The sequence below is a fragment of the Centruroides sculpturatus genome, unplaced genomic scaffold (genome assembly GCF_000671375.1).
Source record: "Centruroides sculpturatus isolate CEXI.00-Female unplaced genomic scaffold, Cexi_2.0 scaffold738, whole genome shotgun sequence".
NCBI classification, from domain to species: Eukaryota; Metazoa; Arthropoda; class Arachnida; order Scorpiones; family Buthidae; genus Centruroides; species Centruroides sculpturatus.
The window spans coordinates 396,637-417,530 of record NW_019385164.1 but is presented as its reverse complement, the minus strand read 5'-3'; the positions used below and the strand labels follow the sequence as shown (position 1 = coordinate 417,530).

Sequence of the window (20,894 nt, the reverse complement as noted above, 5' to 3'; positions counted from 1 at the left end):
TAAACTTTAATTTGTTACAATATCTGTTACAATATTAAACTTTAATTTGTTACAATATCTCAAAGATTTTTATCTTTGAGATATTGTAACAAATTATTACAAAGGAAATTGCTTGTTAAAACATCAATGGTTACTTAAACTCTGTTATTTTTGTTTGTTGATTTTTGCTAGTTACATAGCACACTGTAATATATAGTTCCACCTCAGCAAAACTATTTAAAATATTTTGTGCTGTATTATGCATTTGTAAAAACTCAAACGACAATGGTATTTTGCAAAACTTCAGAAGTTGGCATTATTGAAATGTCGACACTATCTGCGCATGTTATATCGTCATCTTCGTCCTCACTAATTTCATTATTTACGGTAGACAGTAAAACTATAATGTCATCATCAGTCAAATGTTCCCTACTAATAACACTGTCATCAACCCTGACATATTCTTCAAAACCAAAGTCAGAAAATGCATCCAGTAACTGCTTGAACACCTTTTGTTTCATCATTTGTAAGTTTACTTTTCAAAAGTTTGTTGATCAGAATGTCATTATCTAAATTGAACTTTTCTCCATTAGTTTGTAGAAAGCCAGCATGTCAAAAACAATTTAGTAATGTTTGCATTGATACATTTTGCCATGCCATATGGATGAAGTTTATTGCATCAAAAAGGTTTACAGAAAACAATTCTTTGCTATTATCTACAGAAGAATTCACTAATAGCTGCTTATTAAGCTTGTGTATAACCTTGACAAACGAGGATTAACCGACTGTGTATGTAGTAGTGTATCGCGGCTCCGTTTTAATCTGCATTTTCTCAGCGAGTGTTCGTCTGATCTTTGTCTTCTATATACCGTTGGATAGTACTATTCATCTGCTAATGGCGAGTGTCTGTCTTACCTAAATCGGTTAAGTAGTTTTTTATTTATCGGCGTTTGTTTTTTTGGACTTTGTCGGCGCATCGGGTTCCCAGCCCGTGATCAGCCCACAATCGCGACGGTGTTTGATAGCGTGCCCGACCGTCTTTAGTTTCTGTAATTTTTGTTACACTATCATTATTTGTTCACGGGCTACACGCGATTTTATTTGTACCGTTAGACAAAGAAGTGTCTATGCTCCACGTGGTCTGGTAGCCTTTCGGCGAGGCTTTGTTCGTGGCGGTGTTTTTTGTTTGGCGGGCCTTTTATCGTGTTATTGTGTTGCCCTGTGGCAGTATTATATCTGCCTTATACTGTTTTTTGTTCTTGTTTTGGTTTTCTCCCGATTTTGTTTTCTTTGTTGATTTGGCTGGGTTTCGCTGATCGGCTTTCCTACGCTGTTCGGCGTTTTGTGCGTAGTGGGTCTCGTCTCGGTCATTCGCTTTCGGCCTTTCGGTATTTGGCAATCCCTAGTGGTCTATCTGTCACGCGTTTTGCCTATGTCTTCACGTCAATTCTGGCTTCTCCGGTTTTTTTGCCGATCGGCTCACTTTGCGCCAAACGGCGTTCTATTGTTTAATGTGCTACATTCCGGTCTTCTGGACTCACCAGTTTGTTCTGCGACTTTATTGTGCATCCTTCTTGTGTTTTCCCTCAACTGCTCAACATGGAGTCAACTATCGTGTCTACCTTTTTGGACAAGGCCTATAGGGTCTCTGAAGAGGTGAAGGGATACTGTGCAGACAATCCCTATGGACACTTTCAGACTGACGGACATCTCAAATATTTAACCGACCAAATTCAAAAAATCATTGATCTTACTGAGACTTCCCTGAACTCATTATTAAAAGAAAACACTCTAATCAACAAAAAACTCACTTCTCTGACTAAAGAACACTCATTCTGTGCTTTCCTCAACTCTTCCACCACCTTGCCTCATAAAAACAAGAGAGATGGCAAGTCCGCCTGTGCCTCCTCCTCCTCTTCTACTCCTGGCACCCCCACCAACAGAAGTCCACTGAACTCAAACTGTACCGAGGTCCTTCTCACTGGCATGACTCTGCCAATGTCTGTTCTTTTGCCTCCACAATCACATGGCACTCCTGATCCCATATCTAGTGATCTCGATCACAAGTTATCTGAGATCATTGCCAAAATTGATGATCTCAACAACAACAGCAACAGAATCTTCACTCACGTGAAAGAAATTAGTGATACTATCAAGTCCAGTTCTCAAAATTCACATATGGAGGACATCACAGATAAAATTGAAGAAGTTTTCAACAAAAGCCCCCTCATTGATATTCTTGAAAATCAAAAACATCTGAGAGAGAGGCTCGAAAAATTATCAAACAATAACAAACCTTCCCAGGATATAACAACCCTATCGTACAGTGCCGTCCTACAATCGGGCAAGACTGTCAACCCTACGCCCAACATTAAACCACTAAAGACACCTGCCAATAGCACTGAGGTGTTGCTGCTATATAATAACAGTGAAAACAAAAGTTGCAACGACCTCATAAAGATTATCTTTGAAAAAATAAAGCCCTCTTCTCTCAATATCGGCGTGGAAAAAATTCGCAACATCGGCGGAGGAGGTGTTGCCATCGAATTAAAAAAGGAAGAGGACGCTCGAAAGTTGCAGGTCTATATTGAGAACAGTATTCCTGAGGTAAACGTTAAAAAACCCAGGAAACGTCAGCCAAACCTCATTATCTACTCTGTTCCCACTCAAATTAATCGTGAGGAACTGTCACAGCTAATTTACAACCAAAATGATGCTATCTCTGATAACTACACACTGGAAGCCTTCAGAGAGGCACTCGATGTAAAATTTGCCACGGGTAAAAAAAGCAACGCCTATACCAACTGGGTGATCCAGGTCACACCACTCTTGAGGAAACAATTACTAATTGTGGGGAAAGTTAATCTGGAGTGGTCCAGATGTAGAGTGGCAGACTTCTGCCCCGTCCTACAGTGTTTCCGCTGCTGTAGATTCGGGCATTCCACGAAGAACTGCAGCCAATCCACCGCTACCTGCAGCCATTGCTCTGGTGAGCACACCTTCAAGGAATGCACACAGAGGAACGAAAAACCTACTTGCACGAACTGCAAACTCGAGAAAACTGGCAACACAAACCACAACGCTCGTGATGGCTCCTGTACTATATACCAGAAAATTAAATCTAATCTCATAAGGCAAACCGATTATGGGTCATCAAAACAATAATAACATACGTTTTCTACAGTTCAACACCGGAAGAAGCATCGCTGCAACTTCCATTCTTACCAGCCTCATCCACAACTACGACTTCATCATTTTACAGGAGCCATATTGCATTAGGAACAAACCTGCTTGTCTTCCCACTCACTGCATTCTGCTCAGTGGCACCGACAATTACCCTTGGGCCCTGTCTATCTCCAACAATAATGGCCTGTCTCTTCTTCACCACCCGACTCTTAGCACACAACATATCTGCTGTACTGAGCTTGTCATCAACAACCAACGTTACATCATCACCAACTTCTACTGTCCAAAAGATCTAAATATTAACACCATTCTTAACACTATTCAAGATATCATAAACCATTTCAGTGGAGTGCACTTTGTTTTGGCTGGGGACACCAATGCCCACTCCCCCACTTGGGGTGGTGAGCGTCTCGACAGTCGTGGACGCCTCCTGGAGGAGTTCCTTGCCCGCAACGGCCTCATTGTAATCAACGACCCATCTTCCCCACCAACTTTTACTTCTAGTCAGGGTCGTAGTTGGATAGATGTGACTGCTTGCTCCACCGGTTGCTTCCCACTCATCCTTCACTGGAAGGTTCTTGAGGACTCCTTGGACGACCACGCCCTTATTTCTTTTACCATCAGTGCCACTTCTCCGGTCAACTCTCACTCTCGCCCAAAATATAATATTAAACGTGCTAATTGGGCTGCTATCCAACATACCCTTGATACTAACCTTCTTGAATGTAATCATGACGACCCAGAACTTGCCCGGAGGTGTATTGAGGACAGCATAAACATCATTGACAGTACCTGCAGAAAATACATTCCCATGTCTGCCAACAAACGTAAATCTGTCCCTTGGTGGACATCTGAGCTCACTGATCTCAGGAAAGAACACATCCGCTTAAGAAAACTTTATCAGACATGCCACATTAATCCTCAACGTAATATCCTCAAGCAGCAGTACACCGATCACCTCCACATTTACAAACATAAAATCAAGCTGGCCAAACAAGACTCTTGGAGAACGTTTTGCGCAGAGGCAACCAAAAGTCCTTGGGGATTCATCACCAAATTCTGTACTGGAAAACTTAAAAAACATCAAATTCTTTATTCTAACACCCCTGACGAAGACTTCTTCACTGCCGCCAACAGGAAAATAGACAACTTCTGCCTAGAGGACCCCCGCGACCAGGACAACAACTTTCAAACCAACATCCGCCAAAGTGTAGACAATGATATTAACACTCCTCTTGATCCTGAGTTTCAAACTCATGAGATCGACAGGGCTTTCTCCACTCTCCGCAATAAGAAATCCCCGGGCCATGACGACATCACCTCAGAGATGGCTAAGACCCTCTGGAACCTCATCCCCACTAAGCTGACAAACCTCTATAATGCTTGTCTCCGCCATGGTGTTTTTCCCCAAACATGGAAAAAGGCCAGAATTGTCCCTGTCCCCAAACCTGGACGCACTAATGAAAGCAGACCGATTTCCCTCCTGCCGGTTCTTGGCAAGGTCCTGGAACGGCTTCTTAACAATAGGCTTGTTTGGTACCTGGAAAACAACTCCATACTGCACAACTCGCAATTCGGCTTCCGTCCACAGAAATCCTCTTCTGATGCCATCCATAGGGTTATTGACAACATTGACCACCTCCTCCAAAATAACAAATATGTCTTGGCCATCAGTCTTGACATCGCTAAAGCGTTTGACAGTGCCTGGTGGCCGCTTCTTCTCCATCAACTTCGTAAGATTAAGTGCCCAGCTAACCTTTACTATCTCATACGGGACTACCTTAGGGACAGAACCGCCTTTCTACAATGTGGAGGTCACACTATCCACCGCTCTGTTGTCCGTGGCTGCCCTCAGGGCTCGGTCTGTGGACCAACACTCTGGAACATTTACTTCAACGATTTTCTCCAGCAAGACTTTGGGCACCATGATATAGTGGCCTACGCCGATGATGTTTTTCTGCTCCTTGGGAGCCGCTCTCGTGCAGCCATTGAAAAAGACGGCAACGCCATACTTGATAAGATCTTAAACTGGGGAAGAAACCACAAGCTCGTTTTTAACGCACAAAAAACTAAATGTGTCGTTTTTAATAGACCTGGCCAGCAGAATCTTTACCTTAGAGTCCCCACCATTAAAATGGGGGGACAAACCATTGCCGTTGAAAAGACCATCAAGTACCTGGGCATTGTACTCGACCACAGGCTGCTGTGGAATGCTCACGTTGAATACATCACCGAGCGCACAGGACACATCTTCAACACCTTTGCTGGCATTGCTCGTAGACGCTGGGGCCTGGCCTCTGAGGCCATGGATGCCATTTACAACCAAATCTTTGTCCCCATAATTACCTATGCCTGTGGCAGCTGGGGATGGTCTACCTGCAGGGTTCACATTAAAAGAAAACTCATCGCCGCACAACGCAAAGCCCTCTTGCACATTACGAGGGCCTATAGAACGACACCCAACTCCTCTCTTCAAGTCCTGGCAAGAAAAATGCCCATTGACAAACATATCTCCCTACAAACTAAAGTTTGGCATCTTAAATGGGGCAGCACTATCCATACAGCTACACAGGAAATTAACCATCACGACCTCGAGTGCGCCATCCACTTCTCTCGTTCCAATCACCCTGCTATCCCTAATAAATTAAACTTCTTCCAGCCTGAGCATACCGATTTAACAGTCTATACTGATGGGTCTAAATGTAACAATAATGTTGGTAGCGGTTTTGTCGCCTACCTAAACAACACCGAAATTGCGTCTGAGCGGTACAGACTTGGTGCAGACTGTACCGTCTTTCAGGCGGAAATGTACGCGATAAGCATGGCCGTGGCTTGGACTGCCTCGAACTATGATTCCCAGACTGTTACTATCATCACCGACAGCGAGTCCTCTATTGCAGCCTTAAAAAACCATTGTGACCACCCCATCTCCACCAGCATCCATAGTGACATCAACAAATCCAGCAACATTTACTCCATCTACTGGACTCGTGCCCACCAGGGCACTCTCGGTAACGAGAGGGCCGATGAACTCGCAAAGAGCGCCTGTGAAGACAACAACCTTCCAATTGTCTACAGCAAGATCAATATTAAAACTATAAAAAACATCATTCGCAACGACCTCCTCGATCTTTGGCAGGAGGACTGGGACAGACAAAATCATCCCATCACCCATCAACTCATTCCTAACATCAAGACCTTCCTTGCTATCCCCTGGTATAGACCGACCCAACGTACCAGCCAATTTCTTACCAATCACGGACGCTTCTATTCCTACCTGGCTAGATTTGTTAACTCTCCAACCTTCAGCTGTTCCCTTTGCGATGTCGAAGACGGCTGCCTTCACTATCTACTCACCTGCCCAATGCTTGAGCTTGAGAGACACCTTCTTCGCACCTCCATGGAGACACATGGTTATCACTGGCCTGAAAACCTCCACGGAATTATGAACAATAGTGACACCTATGCTGCACTACTTCACCTCATTGACATGTACTTTAAAAGGACTACTGTTGCTGCTTTCAACTGAAACCTCACTTACTGTGTTCTGTGCCTTTATTGCACATCATCCTGATATTATGTATTTTTATAACTGTATTACTAACCTTAGCATCTTATATCACTTATTTTTGCATCACTGTAATGATATGTAATTATCTATATGTACATTTTGTACAAATTATATGTATGTATAATTCTTCTTACTGCTATGTACCCATTAATTTTATTGTCTCATATTTCATACCTTTATACTTTTATATTTTCTTATTTTTTCCCTATTCCCTTATTATGTATTTTATCCTACTAAATGTATTGTTATTATGTAACCATCAACTCCACTTTTCACCTGGCTATATGTATATGGCACCGGATTTGTTGTACTCCAACAAGTTGTAAATAAAATAAAAATGAAAAAATGAATGAAAAAAATAATGTATGATCATTACCCTGTACATCTAGACAAACAATTCCATTGCTTTCCTTTCCTTTTAGCTCCATCATGAGAACAAAGAAAGTTTCCAGAGCCAGCAGCCCTTCGAAGACGGCCAGAAACACGATCGAGTTGAAGAAGGAAATCATTGAAAAATTCAAGAGTGGCATTAAGATTGCTGAAATCAGCCACATATACAGAAAGTCGACATACAAAAAGTTTCATGATGATGATAAAGGAAGCAATAAAGGCGGCTAATGTAGCAAAAGGAGTGAACGTGAAAACAAAACAGAGATTACAAACAATTGACGATGTCAAACAGATGCCATGTTAAATGTTCACTTATTCTTTACATTAGTCTTTTATATTCAGTTTACATTAATTTCTTTTTGTTTTTAGTATTAAACACTACATTTATTCTCTATAAAATGTGTTTTTGGTATATATTTTGAAGTGTCCAGAACAAATTAATTGGATTTACATTAATTCATATGGAAATAATTGCCTCGGTTCTCGTCGGTTTCAGATTCTGCCAATTGTTTTCGGATGGATTATCAATGAAAACCGAGATATAGTGTTGAAAATATAGTAATAAAAAATATTAGTAATAAAATATAGTAATAAAAACCTAATAAATTATTTTAATTAGGTTAATCTTTAAAAAATGTAATAAAATTCAAGATTAAAAGAATTTTTATCAGAAAATTTCAGAATTATGCCATCAATAATGATAATTCAAACAATTACTTCCTAGTAATATCTTTACATTTATTATTTAATATTAACATTTAAGAAAAACCTTTATTTTACTTTTACATTTCTATTTGTTACCATTATTATTAGATTATTGCTGAGTATATTCATTTTCTTTAGGAACTTTTTAAATTTATTTTGTATCATAAAAACATTCATATAAATCCTTTAGTTGAAAAATTCATATAAACTGTTTAGTTGAAAAATGCTGCTAATATATAAAAATTAATTAAAATACAATTCTATTTATCTTAATAAATTTCATTAAAATAAAAAAATAAGATTAATACAGTTTAGTATAAATGTTACATTTGAGTCTTGCAGACACAAAAGAATAAATAAGAAAATATCACACAAAATGGCATTTAATCATGTACATTGTAGAAAACAAATTAAGTTATTAATTCTAAAACAAGTTTCATTAAAATAACAATAATTTTAACAACATAAAATTAAATTCTATTATTATTTAATTTTTCGGTTGCATCAATTAAGTATTTTGTCAAAGAAAATAAAATTTTTACATATAATGATTTAAGCTTCTTTTGTCTTGATAATGATAGAAAACTTAAAGGAACATTAATAATAATAGATTAGTATAATTCAGAATTTTAATTAAACCAGAAAAAACAAATAATATCTTTAGTTATTTACATCTTTATTTCATAATAAAAACAGATAAAACTAAAAAATAACTTAACTCTTAAGTGCATTAAAAATATTAAAACTGCATTAAATTTGTATATTTATGAATTTTATGACTGGTCCAATGTGAAATACATTATTCAGAAATATCAGCAATTTTAAATATAGAAAATCTTATTTTACATTAAAAAAATTAACTATTCTATTATTCATTATTTGTCCAACAACTTTTAGCCAAGTTTTAAAATATAAACTTAATATTTTTATTTCTCTCAAATTTTATTGCATTGTACCAATATTTTAATTTCTGACTTAATTAATAAAACTATTAACTAATACTAACAAAACAATTTAAATAATAAATAAAAAATATGCAAAACTGAAGATGCAATAGCAGACTTAAATCCAGATATAATCAATCAATTTAAGCACATCAAGAATATTCCACTTTTGCCTTCAATAAACATGAAAACTAAATACTTTTAAATGACTGTTTCAATTTATCTGATTGATATGTTTTTAAAGATAATTATAATTGCAATATAATGACTATTACATAACGTTTAGTAATGATTAATGTTATAATAATTATACTTTAATTATCAAATAGATTAGAAAATGGAATTTTTGTATGAAGTCACAGTTAATTTTAATTATACATATTTCAAGGATGAATAAATATAGAAAAGAGATCTTCAGAGCAATAAGTATGGCATTGTAACAAGGTAGTTTTAAATATTCATTTCATAATAACTTATTTTAATTATTATCAGAAGAGTTAAGTTTTGATTTTGGTTCACTTATTAATTACCAAATGATCATTCAGTAGACAAATTCAATTACATTTAAAAATCATTATCATAAATAAGCAATTTTATGTCAAACATAACTAAATACCTGTCAAATAAAATCTATTTTTACATAAAGATAAAAGAAATTAATAATTATAATAATTCATGTTAATAACATTAATAAATTTGTTAATAAAATTTTAAAATAAACAAACAAACTTAATGTATTATTGTACTAGACCATTGAATTATTTTTTCCAATTTTTCAAAGTTATCATTATATATTATAAACCAAAATCACAAATAACTATTTCCCCCTTCTCACCTTAACGTTTGATGCATGACGTTGCTACGATCAGAAGATAGAAGCAGTCCATTATTCAGCCGTTCAATCAGCACACAAGATGTGGAGAAAATGGATGATGATATCAGTATTATTTTAAAAACTAATTACATTACATTAAATTGTGTTTTGTCTTTTTAAAAGTATAATTTCTATAAATTCAGAAACCTTGATGATCTACTGAATAAACATTTTGTTAGTTGTTCAAAATTGAAATTCCAAAATATTGGACTAGTGTTGGTTGTTTTAAATAAATTGAAATAATTTACATATTTACTAATCTAAGCCTTGTAACTATTAAAATTTATTCCCAGTATTTAATATAACTACCAAATTACAGATCCCATAGGAAAAACCATCTATGGGCAAACTCATTTGGAAGATAGTCATAGAATTTTTATTACATTAATTTTTACAAAAATAAAAATTTTTTAAATGTTTAGAAAACAAACTAATTTAGAAAAATTAGAACTTACCTGTAACCAATGATTAGGTTCTGAAGATTTTTGTAAAGCTTCTCTTTCTTCTTTTAACTGATCGCAAAGTTTCATTATTCCTTGTGCTTCTTCTACTTTTCCTTCACAACCCAACTGTTCTACCTAATAAAGGTAGTTTAAAGAATATAATTAATAATTAAAGGCTGAGTATTATGATTAAAGTGAAACCTCAATATGATTTTAAAACTGTACATGTAAAATTAACATAAAATCCTTTAAAATTTATTTTGATTATAATTAATCATTAAAATATTCAAAAACTTAGCAGCTACAAGCAAAATATGATATGGTTATCAATACTCTATCATATTCTAAAATCATAGTTCAGATTATATCAGAACATAATATTGTGTTACAACAGATTTATTGTATTTGCCATTTTTTTTTGTTAACAAAAATGAAACATTTTACAATATAACAATGATATGAGATTTCATTAATGTTATGATATTCTCCATTATTTTTCAACACATTTCTCTATCTATTCAGCAGCATCTATCTCCATTTCAATTCCTCTCTTGAAGAAATCAGTATTCTGTTTGAAGAAAAATGCTTCCACTGCAAAACTGTCCTCTTCATATGCAGTAAATATTTTCTGAAGAAAATTTTTAGGACACAAAATAGGTGTTAGTCCAAGAGATCAATATTTGGATTATAAATTAATTCAAATATTGATCTCTTTGATAATAACCATTTCCCATCTGAAATCATGTAATTTTATTTTGTTTTATGTTTGAAACACAAGAATGCACATTATCCTACTGGAACAACACTTTTCCATTGTTGTGTCCTATCTGCTGACTGAACAAAATTACTTACTATATCCAGAAATTAACAAAAGACCTCACTATTTATGGTCCTGTTATGAGGAAGAAGCTCCCAATCAACTAGATCTTGAATTGAATAGAAGACAGAGCATCCACTTTGTGCTGTGACTGTCTGGATTCAGTGTAGGATCTACCATCTCATTCCCCTGGACTCAATCGTCATAATGGACCCAACTTTTATCAGAAGGGATGATTTGGTTGAGAAATTGTCCTTCTTGATGGAAGCAGAAAAGTTGTTGACAAACTTTGACATGATGTTTAATCTGTGATGCCAAATTGTGTGAAAAATGACATACTCGTCTTTTTCTCCCAGTTCTTTTCCACTAGGCTATCATCCATGAGCAGACTCCCTGTGATATTTCTGCTTTCGTACAATCCTTCTTCCCTCTGAGTCATTAAGCCAAGATTCTTTTTGCTTACTATTAGAGGTCTAATAGCTCTCCTTTGTGAGCACAAAAACCACAGTTATCACAAAATTGCAAAAACAAATTTTGAGCTGTACAATCTTTTAGAGATGGAACCAATCACTACTGCTACCATTTTTAAAAAAGACATGTAAGAGATTTATCTCTTAAAAATCAAGTACCATTTCAAATTTTTTAAAAAATAAATAAACTGTTTCCATGGAAGCAATAATGATGAAATACTGAGTATATGAAAAGAGGTGATTACCTCTTTTTAATGAAATGAAAAAACTTATTATTATTTGAAAAGTTTATGCAATACATGAAAGATTTTATTTAATTTGTTTTTATTGAGAAATTTTAAGATAAATATACATGTATTTTTATATATATGAGAATCAAGAACTGTTTATATTAATAATCTTTCTAAAACCTAACTTAGTAACAGAAAATTTTAATTAGTACCTTTCCCACGGAAGCGATGTTTTGACCAGAGTACTTTTCTTAAATGTCAGAAATCACATAGAAAGAATATGACAACAGAATTCAGAAATACATTTCATATATTATTCAGACATAGTAAGAAACCAAAACATAGATGCATTTCAGAATGCAGTTAGAAAAGCCATCCAAAAATGCAAATTGCAAACACAGCATAAATGTAAATGTACCAATGTACCAACTTGATCCAGAGACTTTGACAGCAATCTTGCAGACAAAAATTCCATGTTGATATCTGTGAAAAGCTTGTAAACTCCATGTTGCATCAAGTTTGGGACTAGTAACTAGCAAAAGAAGGACCAATGAAATGGTTATGACTGTTTTGTACAACTTGATGAAGTATTTTGGTCACTTGCTTTTTCACTAGTTTTGCTATTTGCATTTTTGGATGAGCAAGCTAAATGTGAATTGTGAAATGCACCTATGTTTTTGTTTTGTTATTATGTCTAGATAATATATGAAATGTATTTTTGCATTCTTGTCATACTCCTTCCATGTGGTTTCTGATATTCAACTGAAGTGCCTTAATCAAAACATTACTACCAAGAAGAAGATACTATATATTTGTAAGTTTATTATGCTAAGAAATATAAACTAGGAAACCATTCAAAATTCGATATGTTATTTTGTATAAAATTTGAACTGTCAACATTTTCTTTGATTGATAAATTAATAATTATTCCTTTCTAAATAGAAACAACAAATAAAGGTTTATTTTTTGCTAGGAAATAAATATTAATTTCAATAATTTTGCAAATACTTATCCAAACATAAGAAAATCTACAACCAACAGACTTCATATTTCATGAAAATATGCATTAGCATAGATGAGAAAATAAAATATAAAAAGATTAAAACTTTTTAAATAATTAGCTTACTACTATGGTATAAATTTATTTAAAATTTGTCGTTAAAAAATTATTTTTGATTTGTTTTTTGTAAAATCAATTAAAGGGACTTTTTACACAAAATGCAGTTTGCAAAAAGTGATTCTTTCCAATAAAATTTCTCTTCTTTTATTGAACTTTTATTTTGAATTTATATATTGATTTAAAAAGATAAGAAAAATAAAAGCCAATAAATGCTAATCAAAGTTATAGCATGAAAAAACACTTTGGATAAGTGAGTCAAAAACAAATCAAAATTTTGGGTGTTTTATCAAAGGATTGTTAATTTATTCCAATGATGATATAATAAATAAAATAAGTCACTCAAAAATCACATAACATCAACCAAAAGTAATTATGACAAAAGATAAATATAATAATGATAATTATTAAAATTAATATAATAATAATAATGCTGATTTATAAAATAATAGGAAAAAATGTTACATTAGAAACCAAAACAGAGATATTTTCATGGACTAATTTTTAGTTACTGAAATTTGGTTTATAGATAAAGTTTTTATTTCATGTGAATTTTCTAGGTATTTTCAAAATTATTCTTTAAAAAATCTAATATTCTAATAATTAATGTTGTCATGAGATGGCTGCTCCACCCATTTCCAGACTCCCTTTTATTTTATTAATTGAAAATACTTTAAAAATTAGCAAGTAAAAAATTATTTAAAGTTTAGTTGATAAATACAGTTTCTCAATTGTGATAATTGTGATATTTCTGACATTCAAGTGAAAAATTACTGCACAATATTATATAAGTTTACTCAAAAAGTAACTTAAATTTTACACAAAAATATTCAATAACTTTTTCTTGTCATTTCACTATTGACACTAATTTTAGCATTAGACTTCAAATAATTTTTTCCTCTAAAATCAACACAAAAAAATTTGATTTTTGTTTTAATGTTGGAGAAAATATTACACTCAAGCAAGTTTATCACTTTCATTCCAATTATCTTTTGGACAATTGAACTTTCAAAAAGTTTCAATTTTCCAAAAGAGTACACAATACAAACAATACCCATTTAGAAAAAATAATTTTAATGGAAGTGTAGATTTACATTATTAGAAAAAATATATTGAAAGCAGTAAGATAGAAGAACAAAATACTTAAATAAACTTAAATTATATATTAGAAAAAATCTGAAAAGCTTATATAATATTATAAAATCTTGTATAATATATTGTATGCATGCATACATAAACAATTGATTTCACAAGTAAATGTTACATCATATATAAATATAATACATATATTTACAATAAATTTTATCTAATGTAATAGACAAAAAAAAATAATTTACGGAATATAAATTTCAGAAATGCTTCATTTATAACAACAAAGAAAATCATACCAGGTTTCACTGAATATTAAATTTAAACAACATACTTGAGCTAATAAATCATTAATTTTTTCTGTAAGTTGTTCACTTCTTTCTTCTGTGTCTTTTGCAACTGTTGATGATGACACCTAAAAATTGAAGTTTCTATTAATTATAGTATTTCAAGAAAGTAGATAATTACTGTTTATGATTAAAAGTGAAATCATATGTTCTAAGAAAAACTTTCAAGTTTTATCTTTTTTAAAATTCAGAAATCATAATGTTGTTTATTAATTACTATTATCAATACTTAAGTTACTTAAACACTTCAATACAGTAATGCTTATAAGAATTTAAATAAGTTCACTGTTACAAGTGAAAGATATATATATTTAAAATTTAATGCAAAATTCTATTTCTGTACTAAATTATTTAAAACAATAATATTAGATCTTTAACAACAAAAATGAAATAAATTAATATGAATTTAATCATATTTTTGTTTTAAAATGTTAAATTTCCTTTAAAATGTTTTACTAAAAATTTTGCATTACAAGATCACTATCATCAGTATTATAAGTCAATTGATATAATTAGAAATATAATCAAATTGGATTAGAATTATTTTTATATTTATTATCAAAACTTTAAAAGAACAGCCAATATAAAAATCCTGCAAATACTTTCAATTAAGACAGCTTAACACAAATTAATATAACATAATAATCAACATATCTGTAGACTGTAACTTATATAAAAATATAGTGCTTTACTACAGGAATTATAAAAAAATTATAAATAATAACTATTTCTATCAGTTTGTTTTAAATTATTTATGTAACAGTTGATTATTTGTTCAGAAATTAGATAAACTAGATAAACATCACAAAACCCAATAAATTTGTAAAGCCAAACAACTGCTGGATTAAATTGGGCTACTCTTCCATGGTTTTATTTAATTAATTACTACATAATTTGTCACTAGAGGAAAGCGATAATCTAGAATTCTAAAATGTTCAATGCAAAATGTATCACTGATTTTTATAAATATTTTATTTAAATAACAATAAATTTAGAATCAGTACTAGTATCTATGGTAATTTAAAAAATCTATATATTGTACAGTACATTTACTCAAAGTCATTCTATTTAAACACACAAAAAATAAATATTAGAAAANGAAGGTTTACGCATTACTTAAAAGCCGTGAAAGCGACGAAAAAAATTTACTCGTCATAAAACGATAAATAGTTTGTCAAATTTTTATTCATAAAAATGCAGTTTCGACTGCTTTTTATTTTATAAAATCCGTCTTCTTGCGCCACCAAAGGGCCTTTTAAACAATAGATAGTCTGTTAGTGTTGGTCAGTAGTATCCCAAATTCGATACGAACGTTTGATTTCTTGAAAATTTGATCACGATTTAAATACAGCATTTGCTTTTAATATTACCGATATGTCATCGAACAGAAAACGTGTTGTATTATCATTAAAAGACAAATTAAAGTATTTGTTTCGATTATCCGGATTTTCCCATATCCGGACTGCCTTCATCCCCAATTAGTCCGGATAATCGAGGTTCTACTGTATTTCTATCAGTTTGTTTTAAATTCTTTATGTAACAGTTGATTATTTGTTCAGAAATTAGATAAACTAGATAAACATCACAAAACCCAATAAATTTGTAAAGCCAAACAACTGCTGGATTAAATTGGGCTACTCTTCCATGGTTTTATTTAATTAATTACTACATAATTTGTCACTAGAGGAAAGCGATAATCTAGAATTCTAAAATGTTCAATGCAAAATGTATCACTGATTTTTATAAATATTTTATTTAAATAACAATAAATTTAGAATCAGTACTAGTATCTATGGTAATTTAAAAAATCTATATATTGTACAGTACATTTACTCAAAGTCATTCTATTTAAACACACAAAAAATAAATATTAGAAAAAAGTTATAAATATTATTCATTAGTGCAAAATATTTTTGAAATATTTTCATAAATATAATGTTTTGTAAATGGATGGCAGTATTTTTGATTTGAACAACAACAATGTAATTTAATAAGATATAAAATTAATAATAATAATAAATTATGTTATTACAGCAATGATAATTATATAATAAAAGTTATTTTTATTTTAAACAAATATATATTGATACTTTAAAAATGAATGAAATGAATAAAATTAAATTTAAATACATTTAAGTACATTAAATTAAACAAATTTAGAGTGTAGAATTTAATTGCTTAATTGTTCAATAAAATTTTCACTTTTTAACAAAAAAACTGTGCTTATATAATTATTCGTTTAAATATTAATACAATTCTTACTTTAATTTGTATTTAAGAGAATAATTTTGGAATGCCATCATACATAACTTGCAATTATTACTAAGAACAGATTTCATTTCCTTCCTTCAAAATTCACAAAACTGAAGTTAAAAATTTATAAGTAAATTTTTAACTTATGTTTAAAATTTTCATAAAGTATAAAATTTTACATCTTTTCAAGTAATGTTTACTCTCCAAATAGAATTAAATATTTTTAAGCATATATTTAAAAAAAAATGTCAAAATACCAGACACTACAGTATTGTTTCATTTACTTCAAACTAATCAACCTTACTGAATAAATTATTAAAAAAATTGGTNAGATATCAGTAGTATTCTTGGAATGTTCCTCAATTTGGTATTCCTCTCCTGACATTTCACTTGTCTGAGTATTTTCTTCTGTATCTCTTGTATGCTCTTTACGTGGTCTCCCTCGTCCCCTTTTTTGCATAACTGCTTGACTTGGTATTGGAGGAGATCGAGGGAAAGGTCCGGGATTTAACTCAATGCCAGCAATCATTAGTAGAATAAAAATTATTATTCGAGTTAATGAAACATTTAAACAACTTATTTCAGTTCTACACTTAATATTCCGTTGTAAAAATTCCATGTCTAACGTCGCCACAACAGCTCAGCAAAAAAGTCACCAACACCTCCGCAGGCTAGACACGCCCCCCTATATAAATGAAATAGTGACTTATCAAAAATATAACAAATGGGTAAATGATAATTATTGGCCACCAGACAGTAACCGACCATTTTAAATTTAAACCTCTTTAACAAGAACTCTATAAAAGCTATTCTGAAAGTATTGAATGGCAGTATCAATACATGATTTTGTTGTCAGTAGATAGTAAAAAATCACACAGATTTTTCTGTCATTGTAAGTGGCCAATAAATATAACTTTGCATTTTTGTAAAACAAGACATATTTTGGATTAAATGATTGGTGTTTGTAATTTTCAGATGTTGGTAGTAGAAAAACTAAACAAATCTGTAAGTATATTTCCCAATTTAATCTATATCATCATACATTTCAAATATATAAAGTTGATAAATTAGTTTAGTTTAGTTATATGTTATACATATTGAATAATAATTTATTCGGTGTTTTCGTTTTTATTTCATATAAAATAAATTAGAACATTTATATTAGAATCATTGTCACATTTAAATTGCTCATCTTGACTTACTGAATGATGATACTATACTTAAATTAATTAAATTATCAGTCATTTTGTGTTTAATAAACATTTTCACTTTGATTCCTGAGCATTTGTGCCCATCATTGGTGTGATAAGCCCTCACTATTATCTGCCTCACAGCTGTTGATAATTTAATTAATATAATTAAACCAAGGGCTAGAAGCAACTTTTGTAATAATTTCGATAGTATACTTCTTTTGCTTCAGTTTTAATGGGCTGCAATTTGAAAAAATTATAGACTTATAAATTCCCACTGTTGACCATCTGTCTGTCTCAGTCTCTCAAGAACAGTGTTAGATAGATGAAAAATCAGATATAGAAAGCTGAGGCACTAGGCCCCAATTAACTACATACAAACTTCCATTTTGGGCTGGAAGTCACATTATTTCAATTAAAAAATTTTCTGAACGGAGTTATATACATGACCAGCATGACTTCATCGTTAACAGGAAAAATATAATGTACAGGGGCAAGACACTATAAAACTTCTGTACATTGTGACAATGTCATAATAAATAATTGCTTGTTGATTTTCTTTTCTTGCCTGTTTTGCTTATATTGAGAATAACTTCAAAAGTTATCTAACTTCTTCTCACATTATTTGTAAATAAAGTCATTTATTTTTATTTGAAAATTTCTGCATGAAATACTTAAAAATGCTTAATGCATTCACTATAAAGACCATGTATCTGATTTCTGTTGTTTAATTTGAAAAAAAAATGTGGATATAGTTTCAGTGGCTGGCCAGATGGCTAAGGTGGTTAAGGCATCAGCCTACTGCTCTAGGGAACCGAGGTAGAATCTGAGCTGTCAAAAAATCCACAAATTTTTCACGAATGATCTTGCTCTGGAAATGTTAGTTCCCATCCCTTATCACTTGGTACAGCTCTCATCCATTCTGGATTTGGCTAAATCCACAATGACATGGAAAAAAGATCATCTCTGTGTTCACAGATCAAAAAGAGCCAAAAAATGGAGAGAAAAAGAGAAAAACATATGGTGTCAGTTTTAAGCATAACAGAAAAGTTGAAGATTATAGTACTTTCTACAAAGATAAGTATTGCTTCTTATCAAAATTTACTACCAAAAATTTCATATTTAAAAAAATATTTGTAAATTTAAATTTTTTGTATGTATATTAGTCTGATTTGTAAGTTGATAACAAGCAAATAATGTTACTATATACTTGTAATTGGTTATTGCTATGTTAACTCATCATTAAGTCAATTAAAAATAGCCAAGACTCATTTCTGAGTCTTGGCTATTTTTATGTTCTAAGATTAAAAATTCAATTTATTTAATTTTGATCATAAAAATTACACCTATTTCAATGCATTTTATTGCCATTTTAATATATTTATACATTAAAAATGTAATATTTCTTTAAAAAGCACTGCATAACTTTTTCTAGAATTTTCATCCAAATACTTATGGCATTACTATATTAAGCTAATGAGACTGAGCTAAGTTGACTTCTTCAATATTTTCTTATTACAAATACTAGTCAATAAAATCATTTAAAAAAAAAAAGTTTATAAAATTTTTATAAAATCATCATCAGAATTAAAAAAAATTTTTTTTAAATATTTTTTCTTAAAAAATTAAATACACTTAACAGCTGATCACCATATTTAAATTGAAACATTAAAATTTTGATGTAATGACAATTATATTGTCAAAGATGCTTCTCAGCATAAAATAAAATTCAAACAAATATAAAAGTTAAAAATCTGTTCCATCATTTGTTTGATTTTGTTTCATGAAGATTTAACAAGTTTTTTCACTTCTTTCATTGAATAAAGAACTCAAAACTAGTTACATTAACATATAATTAAGAAAAAAAAATCTGTATTCCAATGAGAATATGAATTTGTTTACATGAGCAATGAAATCCAAAATATATTTATATTTAAACAAAGAAGTAAACCAAGTAAAGTATATGTAAATATTGAACAACACTATTTATAAAATGAAATGAATGAAATAAAACATGTAAATTGAATTGGTAAAAAATAAGTAGTATCTATATACTGATCAATTTAAGTATACTCTTTTTTTAAAATTACCTTTTTTTATAAAATGTTAATTATTTTTAACTTAAATTAAATTGTAAATATTATAGCTCAAAACAAATAAAAAAAATTACTTAATATTTTTCTACTTAGTTTGTATCTCTGTAGCTAAGCAACAAAAATTCTTCAAAAAGTAATGATTGAATTAAAAACAAACTAAAAATTCAAATATGTCATATGATGATGTGTGACGCGTTTGAATTTTTAGTTTGTTTTTAATTCAATCATTACTTTTTGAAGAATTTTTGTTGCTTAGCTACAGAGATACATAGTAAGTAGTTCCATATATATACAGTAGAGCACTGATTATCTGAATTAATTGGGGACTGGGGTTGTTTGAAAAATTGATTTTTCGGATAAAAGATTATGTACAAAAAAATACATTATTAATATATCCCAGGTTTAAATTTTTCTTCGTTGCATGTCACTTCGCATTGAATTTTAGATGTTAAGCCTATTGAAAACTTTTTATAATAATAATTGTGGCTATTGTATCATTAAAAATTATTTCTTTATTTTGCACAAGCAAAATAAATATATTGAAAAATATATATATGTTACCAGCAAAGTTTGAAATCCGGCATTCTATAGAATGCCTAGGCATTGTATATAATTACGGTGACCATATTTTTTGGAGGAAAATAAAGGACATATCGAAGAAAGAAAATAAAAAAAAAAATACCTTATAAAATTCACAAGTTTATATCGCTGTTGACAAACGTTTTCGAGCAATCTCTTTGCTCTTCTTCAGGTCGACTAGAATTTCCTGGACAGAGTGTATTCTATTTGTTGGAATCAGGTGTCATTCAGATGAAGTGGGTCCTTTCTGACATGTGCGGTCGTGCGGTGGAGGAGGAAGTTGCGGGTTGGCATCCAACAGTGATTGCCAGGCAGAGTCAGCTCTTCCTTCTGGTCAACGCACGTGGTTAGCTGGCCGGCGTTGTAGATAGCTGTGGCCTCTAGCCACCTGAGATGCTCTTGGTGGGGCATGTTGATGATAACAGTAGCTTTATCGAACTTCGACTTTGTATGGGGGTAACTTGTTCAATATATTATTAAAAATTTTTTTAAACTTTGCGTCAAATTTACAAAATAAAGGACAAAATGCCTATTTTATAAAATAAATAAAGTTAGAGGACAGAGCAGCGAAATAAAGGACTGTCCTCTTAAATAAAGGACGTATGGTCACTGTA

At 31.4% G+C, this 20,894-nt stretch overlaps 1 protein-coding gene across 7 annotated transcripts in view; it reads right to left on the bottom strand.

Annotated features, from left to right (window-relative positions):
- Nucleotides 1-20,894, bottom strand: part of LOC111635651 (luc7-like protein 3) — a 46,465-nt gene that overhangs the window by 13,197 nt on the left and 12,374 nt on the right. For 5 of the 7 annotated variants that reach the window (XR_002758414.1, XR_002758413.1, XM_023380674.1 and 2 more), the window contains exons 3-5: nt 14,150-14,230; nt 10,105-10,227; nt 9,611-9,634 (exon numbers count right to left, since the gene is read on the bottom strand). Coding sequence is in view for 5 of the 7 variants with exons in the window: in XM_023380674.1 (XP_023236442.1) it covers nt 9,611-9,634; nt 10,105-10,227; nt 14,150-14,230 (228 nt within the window). In the remaining 2 variants the exon portion in view is untranslated. The remainder of the gene's footprint in view (nt 1-9,610; nt 9,635-10,104; nt 10,228-14,149; nt 14,231-20,894) is intronic. The other 2 variants (XM_023380676.1, XM_023380677.1) reach the window with 1 other exon arrangement.